The sequence below is a fragment of the Pongo pygmaeus genome, chromosome 2 (assembly GCF_028885625.2).
Source record: "Pongo pygmaeus isolate AG05252 chromosome 2, NHGRI_mPonPyg2-v2.0_pri, whole genome shotgun sequence".
Lineage (NCBI taxonomy): Eukaryota > Metazoa > Chordata > Mammalia > Primates > Hominidae > Pongo > Pongo pygmaeus.
This window is the reverse complement of record NC_085930.1, coordinates 57,989,052-58,002,466: the sequence shown is the minus strand read 5'-3', so window position 1 is coordinate 58,002,466 and position 13,415 is coordinate 57,989,052. Positions and strand designations below refer to the sequence as shown.

The window sequence follows — 13,415 nt, the reverse complement described above, 5'->3', positions numbered from 1 at the left end:
AAATGCCTGTGATTGTCAAGGTGCAATTTTGCTAAAAGAATTACCTTGGAATGGAAGCATTACATCCTGAAAATAGACCACTTTCTCTCTTTAAAATGGTGAGCAACACCCACTGTGTCTTGTGAGAAGGAATTAGACTTTTCTCTGCGGAGAATGAAAAAGAAAAGGAATGCCTGGTCTAAGATTTAGGAGGAAATAGAATACGTTTAACGTATAATAAACCCTTAAGACATTTACACATTAAACAAACCACCAGGAATGTTTTCCAAGGAAGAGCAGCATTCAGGTTGGGAGGGGTACCGTACCGCCTCTGGGGTGGCTGGATTGCTCTAGGGAAGGCCGGGCAGTTGCTGAGTGTGTGGACGAAGGCCTTGAGTCCTGGGCTGCTTCCCTAAACCTGGGCAGACAGGGCGATGATATACCCTGATTTAGTTTTTGCATAATCATAAGGGTACTTTTAATATGTTTGCTTGTATTTTTTAATAAAATTCTTCGACAGTTACATAATGATACTCATTGTAGTCAGTTAACACATTGGGGACAATGAAAAGAAAGAGTTTTCCCCCACACCCTTGAGGTGATCCCAGTGTTCTCTTTTGGAACATTTGTCTCGGCTTATACACATGTATTTATGGATTTTTGAAGTGCTTGCTTGTTTTTACAAAAATGGGGACAAGGCCAAGGCCAGGCACGGTGGCTCATGCCTGTAATCCCAGAACTTTGGGAGGCCAAGGCGGGTGGATCACGAGGTCAGGAGTTTGAGACCAGCCTGACCAATATGGTGAAACCCCGTCCCTACTAAAAATACAAAAATTGGCCAGGCGTGGTGGTGCACACTGGTAGTCCTGGCTACTCAGGAGTCTGAGGCAGGAGAATCACTTGAACCCGGGAGGCAGAGGTTGCAGTGAACCCAGATCACGCTGCTGCACTATAGCCTAGGAGACAGAGCAAGACTCTGTCTCAAAAAAAAAAAAAAAAAATGGGGACAAATTTCATACATTATTCCATAGCTTGTAGTTCTCACTTTAAGTAATAGATATATCTCTTGGTCAATGTTTTAAGCCAATGCTTTTTAAATGGTTACTTAATATCGTATTATATAAATATACCATAATTTATGGCTCATTTCTATTCTCCATTCATTCTTTTTTTTTTTTTTTTTTGAGACAGGGTTTCAATCTGTTACCTAGGGTGGAGTGCAGTGACGCCATCACAGCTCACTGTAGCCTGGCACTCCTGGGCTCAAGTGATCCTCCCACCTCAGCCTCCCAAGTAGCTGAGACTACAGGCGTGCACCACCCTGCTGGGCTAATTTTTAAATTATTTTTTAGAGACAACGTTTTGACATGTTACCCAGGCTGGTCTTGAACTTCTGGGCTTAAGCAATCCTCCCACTTTGGCATCCCAAAGTGCTGGGATTATAGGCATAAACCACTGTACCCGGCACCCAGCCTTGTATTTTTTGTAGAGATGAGGTTTTGCCATGTTGCGCAGGCTGGTTTTGAATTCCTGGACTCAAGTGATCCTCTCACCTTGGTCTCCCGAAGTGCTCAGATTACAGGCATGAGCCTCTGGGCCTGGCCCTCTCTTCATTCTTTACTCTTCTCTGTATAAGTAGTTTTTTTCCTAATAGTCTATATTTTTGCATTTTCTCTATTCTTTGTAATCAGGCTACCAGAGGCTTATCTACTTAATTGTTTTTTTTTTTTTAAAAAAAGATCAGCTTTTTTTTCTTGTATTTTTCTTTTGTTATTTTTTCTTCTATTTCAATAATTTCATATTTCATTATATAAAATACTTCTCTCTATTATCTCTTTATTTATGTTGATCTTTTTGTGACTCAATACTTCATTTTTCTTTTTAACTAATAAAATCATTTAAGACTATACATTTTATTCTTCTGAACACAAGTTTAGTTATGCCTCTTGAGTTTTTGAATAAAACATTCTCTTTTTCATTACTTTGTAAAAAATATAAAATTTTATTTTTCATTTCTCTTGACTTTGCCAACATGTGTCAGTTATTCTTCTATTGCATTTTGGTTGATTTGGAAGTTCTACTATGCTTTTAGTTCTTCTAGTAGTGACAGTCTACCCTCAGAAGTCATAATTAAACTTATCCTTTTCTATCATAATTTTCTACATTTCTCAACCAAGATACATTATTTACTAGCTCCCCTACCAACCAAATATTAAACTTCTTTTTTTTTTTTTTTTTTTTTGAGACAGAGTCTCACTCCGTTGCCGAGGCTGGAGTGCAGTGGCGCAATCTTGCTCACTGCAAGCTCCACCTACTGGGTTCACGCCATTCTCCTGCCTCAGCCTCCCGAGTAGCTGGGACTACAGGCGCCCACCACCATGCCCAGCTAATTTTTTGTATTTTTTTAGTAGAGACGGGGTTTCACCATGTTAGCCAGGATGGTCTTGAGCTCCTGACCTCGTGATCCGCCCGCCTTGGCCTCCCAAAGTGCTGGGATTACAGGCTTGAGCCACCTCACCCAGCCCAAATATTAAACTTCTATGATACATTTACTTTCCTACTCTCTGTAAACACCCCCACTTCTACCCCCAGACTCATTGTGAGAAGACGGTTTAATTTTGGATTGTTATTGCTTTCCTTAAAGTAAGTGTCTTTGGTCTCAAGCATCCTTATTTACAACTTATACTGCAAATTTCCAGTGTTGGTACCATCATCTATTTAGCATCAACAAAGGATCTTATGATATTCATAGCTAGCTACTGTTTCCTCTTCTTCAGCATCGAATAATAACAAAGTCATAATAATGAGGGTAGCTATTATTATTATTATTATTATTTTCTGCCCAGGCTGGAGTGCAGTGGCGTGATCTCAGCTCACTGCAACCTCTGTCTCCCGGGTTCAAGTGATTTTCCTGCCTCAGCCTCCCAAGTTGCTGAGACTACAGGTGCGCACCACCATGCCCGGCTTATTTTTATTTTTAGTAGAGATGGAGTTTCACCATGTTGCCCGGGCTGGTCTCAAACTTCTGGCTTTAGGTGATCTGTTCGCCTTGGCCTCCCCAGGTGCTGGGATTACAGGTGGTAGCTATTGTTTCTACAACTCTGTGAGCCAGATATTGTTCTAGGACTTTACATAAATCATCTCATTTAGTTCTCACAGTAACCTTTTGAAGGTTACTATCATTATCTGTATTTCACGGAGAGGTTAAAACACTTTCCCAAGGCAGCCAGGATTTGGCCTTAGATATTTTGGCTTCGCAGTTCATGCTCCTAACCACCATGCCCTTACAAGCCTCCTGAGGAGCTTCCCCTGCCCCGTATCCTGCCCCATCCCCTGTTGCTGGCATCTTTGGGCTAAAAAGCAATTTTAGGTACAAACCAGAAGGATGAGATCCACTGGAGTTACTGGGAACAAAAGGCAGCATTTATTTACAGCTTGGCTCACTTTGCGTGAGCGAATTGTTCTACTGCTAGAAAAAAAAAAATCAGTTTGGAAGCTTCAGATGCAAATGGTCCCATGGCATCATCCTCTGCATGTCAGAGACATCAGATACCTGGGAAAGTGGTGCCCATATAAATGGTATCCATTGCTACATTTTTGTCATTTATTTTCTTTTCTTTTATTTTGCTCAGATAATTTTGACCATGAAGAGTCCTGTTGACCTGGCCAAATAGTGATGAAATAACGTCACTGTCACACATCACACTCTTGGTGTTTAGTAAAGAGGAAGTTTGAATTCTGAGATGAATGCAGGAAAACATTAGTCTCTCTCTCTCTCTCTCTCAGAAATGATTGTATTTCTCTCACATTTATTGGGCTTTCCACCTCACCCTAATATGGACAGAAATATTTACCATTATGGGATGCTGGAATAACTGTTAAGCTGAGTGTAAATTTGGGGGATGCTGACGAACATGATATGTGCCTAGTTGCAAAGTGAGCTGATCTCATTGAAGAGAGGGGCCTTGTTCACAAGCTGCTTTCAAATCCAGAAGTTGAATTACCCTTTTGCCTTTACACGAAAGGGCTGGAACTCATGGAGCCTGCTTCCCAGAGCACCTTTTATATGATCAGCATATCACAAAGTATTTATTGAATGCTTGCAACGTACTTAGCAAATGCAAGTATTTGAAGAGGTACAATCAGCATAAACAATTTTTTAAGATATTTGCGTTCTTGATGGTGGGGTGGGGAGACAAACTTACGTTCATGACATGATAATAGAATATGGAACCAGGTAATTAATTATATGGCCTTAGCAGTTAGCTTACTATTTATTCAGAAAAAGAGGTTGAGGAAAGGCTTCATGGAAAAGGAGGGACTTGAACGAATGAGGCCCTAATAGAATTTGTTCCCAGAGAATGGCAAGGGCAGGGCTACAGTGATTAGAGTGACCAGCTGGCCCTGGGAGCAGTGAAGGACAAACCTGAGGAGAGAAGAAGGCTGAGGCTGAGGAATTACGAAAAGTGAGACTGATGTTATTTTCAGCAATTTAATTTGAAATGATCTTTCAAATATTTCCCAAATGATAAAATCATGATACTCAGGCAAATATAAGAAAAACATGTGCCAAGGATTTCATTTCATTTTTTTAAAAAAAAAGATTATATAACAAATACTCATAGGAAGCCTCACCTGGACCAGGGATTTTATTTAATTTATGAATTAATGGAGGAGCCAGTAAGATGTTAAAGAGCATCTGCAAAGGATGCTGGGTGGATAGAGGTCAAATTTGTAAATTCATAGCTAGGCAGTTGAATAAATAAATGTTAGGATAAGATTGCTTGGTTAGATAGAAAATCAGTTAATGTCTTACAGGACAACAAATCCTAATCTTTTGGGTTATATGTTCCACTGGACAGAAGTTATTTGCATCTGTACTGGAAAAAAATCCATAAGGTAACATGTAGCTTTATTAAATCTGGGGCATATAATGCATTTAATCAACAGCAAATAGTGAGTAAAATGAAGTACATTCACCTAGATAGTCCTTGGGTAGCCTTTGCCACATATGATGTTGAAAAAGATGTGCCACTCACTTTTTTTTTCTATTGCTAAGTTTTAGATAATTTTAAAAATAATACTGACCTACAGAGAAATGAAGAAAAATCTGGTTTACTGCAGTGTCCTTTTAAGGCTCTGTAGATGGGACCCCCTGTGTGTTCTTGTTCTATATTTAGTTCTTGAATAACTCGGACTGAGAAATCCGGAGGCCTCTTTAGCCCAGTGTCCCATCTTCTTCCTCCCATAGTCTTTTCATCTTTGTTATCACTGACAGCCAGCTCTCAGCTTGGGTTCCTCCTTCATTCTTTAGTTGAGATGTAGACAAGTAGAAATGGGGCCTGAGGCAGGTTCACGGGTGGGAAGGGCTGGTTTAACCCTGCACTGGTCCCAGGTGCTGAGCCTCAGTGCCAGTGAGTGTGTCCGATGGGGGTGCAGGGTTCTCAGCGCCGTGCGGTTCTGCCTGTGGGCCCATTCCTTTCTGTCCTGCTGACTCTTCTACCTGGAATCGCATGTCAGTGTGTTGCAGGTGCCATGTACATCACCGGCTTTGCTGAATCCATCTCAGATTTGCTGGGCCTCGGGAATATCTGGGCTGTGCGAGGAATTTCAGTTGCGGTGCTTCTGGCCTTGCTGGGCATTAACCTCGCAGGTGTCAAATGGATAATCCGCCTCCAGCTGCTGTTGCTGTTCCTGCTGGCCGTGTCCACACTGGACTTTGTGGTGGGTTCTTTCACCCACCTGGACCCAGGTAAGCCTTTCGGAGTCCAGTATGTGGCCTTATGGATCTTCACTGCTTTGGAGATGTTTGTAGATGTGAGTTTGCCAACCCCATCTCCCGCTAACCCCCACAGGCTTTACCATAGGCTTTACCTACAATTGGTGTGAGCTGTTTCTGGATCAGGTGAGCAGGTGTGTCTTGGAGCAGCTTCATGAGGCTGGAAGCTCCTCTTCACACGGATATCGCCTAGCACATTTTCTATGTGTCCTTTTCTTTTCTTTTTTTTTTTTAATGTATATTTATTTATTTATTTATTTATTTATTTATTTATTATTATTATTATACTTTAAGTTTTAGGATAACATGTGCACAACATGCAGGTTTGTTACATATGTATACATGTGCCATGTTGGTGTGCTGCACCCATTAACTCGTCATTTAGCATTAGGTATTCTCCTAATGCTATCCCTCCCCCCTCCCCCCACCCCACAACAGTCCCCAGTGTGTGATGTTCCCCTTCCTGTGTCCATGTGTTCTCATTGTTCAATTCCCACCTATGAGTGAGAACATGCGGTGTTTGGTTTTTTGTCCTTGTGATAGTTTGCTGAGAATGATGGTTTCCAGCTTCATCCATGTCCCTACAAACTACATGAACTCATCATTTTTTATGGCTGCATAGTATTCCATGGTGTATATGTGCCACATTTTCTTAATCCAGTCTATCATTGTTGGACATTTGGGTTTGTTCCAAGTCTTTGCTATTGTGAATAGTGCCACAATAAACATACATGTGCATGTGTCTTTATAGCAGTATGATTTATAATCCTTTGGGTATATACTCAGTAGTGGGATGGCTGGGTCAAATGGTATTTCTAGTTCTAGATCCCTGAGGAATCGCCACACCAACTTCCACAATGGTTGAACTAGTTTACAGTCCCACCAACAGTGTAAAAGTGTTCCTGTTTCTCCACATCCTCTCTAGCACCTGTTGTTTCCTGACTTTTTAATGATCACCATTCTAACTGGTGTGAGATGGTATCTCATTGTGGTTTCGATTTGCATTTCTCTGATGGCCAGTGATGATGAGCATTTTTTCATGTGTTTTTTGGCTGCATAAATGTCTTCTTTTGAGAAGTGTCTGTTCATATCCTTCGCCCACTTTTTGATGGGGTTGTTTGTTTTTTTCTTGTAAATTTGTTTGAGTTCGTTGTAGATTCTGGATATTAGCCCTTTGTCAGATGAGTAGGTTGCAAAAATTTTCTCCCATTTTGTAGGTTGCGTGTTCACTCTGGTGGTGGTTTCTTTTGCTGTGCAGAAGCTCTTTAGTTTAATTAGATCCCATTTGTCAATTTTGGCTTTTGTTGCCATTGCTTTTGGTGTTTTAGACATGAAGTCCTTGCCCATGCCTATGTGTCCTTTTATTTTCTTGCTATTAAAAAAACCAGGCCAGGCACGGTGGCTCATGCATGTATTCCCAGCATTTGGGAGGCCGAGACAGGTGGATCACCTGAAGTCAGGAGTTTGAGACCAGCCTGACCAACAGGGTGAAACCCTGTCTCTACTAAATACAAAAAAAATTATTTAGCGAGATCTGTTTGATGTTAAAGCTGTTCCCTGAGGTGAGAAGTGGGGCCTGTTTTTGCACGATGATATGCTGTCTTTTTGTGACAGCAACTCTGCTTTTTGCCTTGGAGGCCAGCCCTGATGTGCACCTACACAGTCCTGCCTTTTACAAAAATGCTGGTTGTGGGAAGGTCAGCATTCGGTTGGCATCCACTGATCTGGCCTTATTACTTCTGAGCATGTTAAAATCTTCTGTTGGAAAATTGTCACTCCCCTGAACTCCCTGAGTATCCCCTGCCCTCTGGCATCCTAGTCCCTCCCCAGGAACCTTCAGATGCCCCAACAATCCGGCACCTAAAGGGTTAACTCCAGGGCCCACTCTAATGCCCAGGGCCAATGTGATGTCCATACTGATCACCTGGAGCCCAGGCTTTGCAGCTTGCTAAATATTTGATGCATCTCCAGGAAGGAAACAGTGATTTTTTTTTTTCCTGGCCATGTACCACCCTGCAGAGATGGGTGGCATATGGAGGGAGACTGGCTGGCCTTTGGCCCATCAAACTGTCAGTGAAGGAAAGACAGAGTCCACTCAGGTCCCTGATTCCTGGTACTTCCCCCTCCAATGACATGGTTGCCGGAAGAGCTTAATTAGTGAAATTGTAAGGCCATGCTACCGGCTTCTTTGAAACCTCACACTAGCCTGATGTATTTTCCTTCTTCTTGATTAGAAGTTTTCTTGGCTGCTCTTCTAAGTTACTCCAAATATTTTTTCTTCCTTCTGGTCAATACATTAGTAGAATGTAGTGTGAGATGAAATTTATTTTCAATCATTCCCATAGCAACTGGCCCCTCAAGAATCTGTTTTTGGTATCACTGATGTTTCATATGGGATATTTTCTTTGTGGTTAAAAATCCAAACTGAAACCAAACTATAAACCTTCAGAATGAATTTAACAGAGTGATTTCAACTCTTAAAAAATGAGGATATACATAGACATTTGAAAAAAAGACTGGAAGGAACTATGCCTAATAGTGACTATCTTTCTGTTGGGATTATATGTGGCTAGATTATCTTATTTTTACTTTTCCTTCAATTGACCAGTGTTACTTTTTAAAAAAAAAATTAATTCACTTTTAGAGCAGTTTTAGGTTTACAGAAAATTAAGCAAATAGTACAAAAGTTCCCACATACCCCTTTTCTCTCTCCCCCACCACAGTTTCCACTATTATTAATATCTTGTATTAATATGGTACATTTACTGGAAGTGATGAACCAATATTGATAGGCTATGGCTAATAGTTTAGGGTTCACTCAGTGTTATACATTCTATGGATTTTGACAATGTACAATGTTATGTATGCAGCATTACAGCATCATACAGATGAGTTTCACTGCCCTAAAAATTCCCTGTGCTTTGCCTTTTAATGCTCCCCAACTCCTGGCAACCACTGATCTTTTTACTGTTTCCATAGTTTTGCCTTTTCCGGAATGTTGTATAGTTGGAACCATACAGTATTTAGCATTTTCAGCTTGGCTTCTTTCACTAGTAATATGCACTTAAGATTCCTCCATGTCTTTTTCTGGCTTGATAACTCATTTCTTTTTATCACTGAATAAAAAGAAACTGAATGTAGCACTGTTTGTCCATTCACCTACTGAAGGACATCTTGGCTGCCTCCAGTTTTTGGCAATTATGAATAAAACTGATATAAACATCCATGTTCAGATTTTTGTGAGTATACATTTTTCATTCATTTGGATAAATACCTAGATGCATCATTGTTGGAGCATATGGTAAGACTATGTTTGTAAGAAACTGCCAAACTGTCTTCTAAAGTGACTGTACCATTTTGCATTCCCACCAACAATGAATGAGAGTTCCTGTTGCTCCACATCCTCATCAGCATTTGGTATTGTCAGTTTTTTTGTTTTTGTTTTTTAGTAATTCTAGTAGATGCACAGTAATATCTCATCATTGTTTTAATTTGTGATTCTCTAATGACATATGATATTGGACGTGTTTTTGTATGCTTATTTGCCATCTGTATATCACCTTTGGTGAAGTGTTTGTCAAGATCTTTTGCCCTTTTAAAAAACTTGCGGGTTTTTTTGTTTGTTTGTTTGTTTGTTTTCCTATCATTGAGTTGTTTTGTTTTGTTTTGAGACAGGGTCTTTCTCTGTCACCCAGGCTGGAGTACAGTGGCATGATCTTGGCTCACTGCAACCTCTGCCTCCCGGGTTTAAGCAATTCTTGTGCCTCAGCCTCCCAAGTTGCTGGGATTACAGGCATGCACCACCACGCCTGACTAATTTTTTGTATTTTTGTCAGAGATGGGGTTTCGCCATGTTGGCCAGGCTGGTCTTGAACTCCTGGCCTCAAGAGATCCACCCGCCTCAGCCTCCCAAATTGCTGGGATTATAGGCGTGAGCCACTGCACCCGGCCACCAGAGTTTTAAGAGTGCTTTGTATATTTTGGATTCAAACCCTTTATCAGATGCATGTTTTGCAAATTTTTTCTCCCCAGTCTGTGGTTGGTTCTTTCATTCTCTTAACAGTGTCTTTTGCAGAGCAGAAGTTTTAAGCCATAATGGAGTCTATGTTATCAATGTTTTTCTGTGGATCATGCCTTGGGTCCTTGGGTGCTGTACCTAAAATCTCTTTGCCAAACTCCTAGATTTTCTCATTCTAGAAGTTTTGTTTGACATTTAGGTCTGTGATCCAGATTGAGTTAATATTTTGTGAAGGGTGTAAGATGAGTGTCCAGATTATTATTATTATTTTTTTTTTGGCATGTGAATATCCAGTTGTTCCAGCACCAGTTGTTGAAAAGACTCTCCTGTCTCCATTGAGTTGCTTTTGTGCCTTTGTCAAATATCAGTTGACTGTATTTGTGTGTTTCTGGGTTCTCTTTTCTGTTCCATTGCTCCGTTTTGTCTATTCTGTCTCCAATAGCATACTGTCTTGATTACTACAGCTTTATAGTAAGTCTTAAAGTTGGTTAGCATCTATCCTCCAACTTTATCCCTTTTCACCAGTGGTTTTTTTGTTTGTTTGTTTGTTTTTTTGAGATGGAGTTTCACCCATCTCAAAATTAGATGCCCACGCTAGAGTACACCCATCTCAAAAAATATTGAGTTTCACCCATCTCAAAAAATATTGCCCAGGCTAGAGTACAGTGGTGCAATTTTGGCTCACTACAACCTTCGTCTCCTGGGTTGAAGCAATTCTCCTGCCTCAGCCTCCCAAGTAGCTGGGATTACAGGCATGCACCACCACACCTGGCTAATTTTTGTATTTTTGGTAGACAGTGTTTCACCATGTTGGCAAGGCTGGGCTCGAACTCCTGACTTCAGGTGATCCATCCACCTCCACCTCCCAAAGTGCTGGGATTACAGGTGTGAGCCACCGCACCCGACCAGTGTTACTTTTAAAATCAGAAAAAAAGTTTTTTTAAAGTACACTTAAGCCTAACTTTATTTCTTCCCATTTCTTTAAATATAAAAAACGAAACAATTCCAAACAATCCTGAAATGTATAATGTAAAAATGTAAAAATAAAGAATGAAAGTCTCCTCCTTCACTCAGTTTCTCCACTTCTTTCCAGAGGGAGATTGGTCCATGTATTAGTTATCTATTATTGTCAAACAAATTACCCCAACATTTAGTGGCATAAGATAACAATAAACATTTGTTATCTCTGGCCTTTTCTGTGAGCCAGTAATTTGGGTGTGACTTGGCTGGCGGCCCTGGATCAGAGTCTCTGGTGAGGTTCAGTCAGATGTCTTCAGGGTCTGTGGTCATCTGAAGGCTTAATTGCGGCTGGAGGATCTCACTGGCAAGTTGGCGTTTCTTCTTGTTAGGAGGCCTCAGTGGTCCATGTGGTCCTTTCCTGAGAGCTGTTTTAGTATCCTTAAGACAAGGGGTAACTGACTTCTCCCAGATCAAACAATCAGAGAGAGAGAGACAGGGAGAGAGAGAGAAAGAGGGAGAGAGAGAGAGAGAGAACAGAGAAGATGAATTTTTTTTTTTTTTTTTTTTTTTAGAAGGAGTTTTGTGCTTGTCGCCCAGGCTGGAGTGCAGTGGTGGGATCTCAGCTCACTGCAACTGCCACCTCCTGGGTTCAAGTGATTCTCCTGCCTCAGCCTCCTGAGTAGCTGGGATTACAGGCACTTGCCATCATGCCTGGCTTATTTTTATATTTTTAGTAGAGACAGGATATCAGCATGTTGCCAAGGCTGGACTTGAACTCCTGAACTAGGTGATCTGCCTGCCTCTGTCTCCCAAAGTGCTGGGATTACAGGCTTGAGCCACCATGCCCAGCCTAATTTTCACCTTTTCAATGGAGAAGTGTCAAAGAATTTGAAGGCACATTTAAAAACCACAATAGTTAATTTTAAAATCAGAAAAAAGTTATAAATACACTTAAGTCAAACTATATTTTTCTCTTTATTTTTATTTTAAAGACAAAATCAATGTCTTTGTTTCATAAAAATATAAAATATTCTGAAATTTATCAAGTGAAAAGTGAAAGTTTCTTCCCTTCATTCCGTGTTCCCACTCCTACTCCCCAGAGGGAGATCGGCACATAGCTTCTCAGTCTATTTTCTTTCTTTCTTTTTTTTTTTTTTTTTTTTTGAGACGGAGTCTCGCTCTGTCACCCAGGCTGGAGTGCAGTGGCACGATCTTGGTTCAATGCCATCTCTGACTCCCGGGTTCAAGCGATTCTCCTGCCTCAGCCTCCTGAGTAGCTGGGACTACAGGCGCCCCCCACCATGCCTGGCTAATTTTTTTGTATTTTTAGTAGAGACGGGGTTTCATCGTGTTAGCCAGGATGGTCTCGATCTCCTGACCTCGTGATCTGCCCGCCTCGGCCTCCCAAAGTGCTGGGGTTACAGGCGTGAGCCACCGCGCCCGGCCCCCAGTCTATTTTCTATACATGCACAAGCTCACATGCACACGTGCACGTACATAAACGCACACAGCACAGCTCTTTGTAAAAGTATAATTAAATTCCACATTGTTTTGCTACTTCCCACTCTTTAACATATCATGGATATCCTTCAATATCAGTACATTTAGGATTTCCTCATTCTTTTAAAACACTCACATAGCATTCCATATTAGAGATTTAAAATACTTTAAAGATTAACTTACTGATGAGTATTTAGGTTTTTCCAGTTTGTTGCTATCACAAATATTGCTCATGTGTACATCCTGTACAAAAGTTTGAGCTAATTTCTGCAGGATCATTGCTTATAAATAGAATTCACAGGACAAAGGTCAAACAGTTTTAAAATTTTGTTAGGTTCTACCAGATTGCCTTCCAATAAAGTTGTTGCATTCTGAACGACCACTAACAGTAGCTAAGAGTTACTGGTTCCCCATACCTTGGAAAATATTGAAGAGGCTCAATTTTTCAAATTTCTGTCATGTGATGTGCAAAAAAAATGTAATCTTTTTCTTTTAATTTGACTTTCTTGAATCATTAATGAGGATTTTTTTATGTATTTTATTTCCACTTGTATTTTTTTTCTTTGAATCGTCTATAATCTTTCCCTGTTTTTGCTTTCTATTTTCCATATTTTCTTTTCCAGATTTCTTTTTCTACAATCTTGTTCTGCTCTCCCTGTCAGGTGCTGCCAGCTTTCTCCAAATGTCTGGTAGTCTTTGGCTGTCCATCCATTGATGGTAATGAGGCACCACAGAGCTGATCGGGAGTTCCATCCGCAACCCAAGTGGGTGGAAGTTGTGACATGTGGGCATCACGGTAGGGTGATCGATGGCAAACTGCATTGTTTCATTGGAAGTCTCCCAAATGTTCGTTTCTGCAGGTCTTTCTCTGGTATAGTTCGTATTCTCCAGAGAAGAATTCTCTCATCTCTTGCCAGAGACATGCCTGGCTGCCTCAGTTCGGGAAGCAGAGTGGAGGTGGGCGAAGGGCCTGGCAGCCTCATAGTCAGGTGCAGACTGTCATTCGTCAGATACTTTCCCCTGGCACACCCTTCCCTCCACTGTGTCCTTCCATCTCAAGTTGTCTTCCCCTGTCACCCTCACTCTATGTCTTGTCTCTCATTTCATCTCCAAACTTCCCATAACAGTGGGTCCTCCTCATCGCCCTCATTTCCTCACCTCCTGACTTCTTGATCTGCA

The 13,415-nt window shown here is 41.0% G+C and overlaps 1 protein-coding gene across 3 annotated transcripts in view; it reads left to right on the top strand.

Moving 5' to 3' along the window:
- SLC12A8 (solute carrier family 12 member 8) overlaps positions 1 to 13,415 on the top strand; it is a 134,489-nt gene that overhangs the window by 29,746 nt on the left and 91,328 nt on the right. For all 3 annotated transcript variants that reach the window (XM_063661690.1, XM_063661689.1, XM_063661691.1), the window contains exon 5: positions 5,500 to 5,731. In XM_063661690.1, the coding sequence (XP_063517760.1) occupies positions 5,500 to 5,731 (232 nt within the window). The remainder of the gene's footprint in view (positions 1 to 5,499; positions 5,732 to 13,415) is intronic.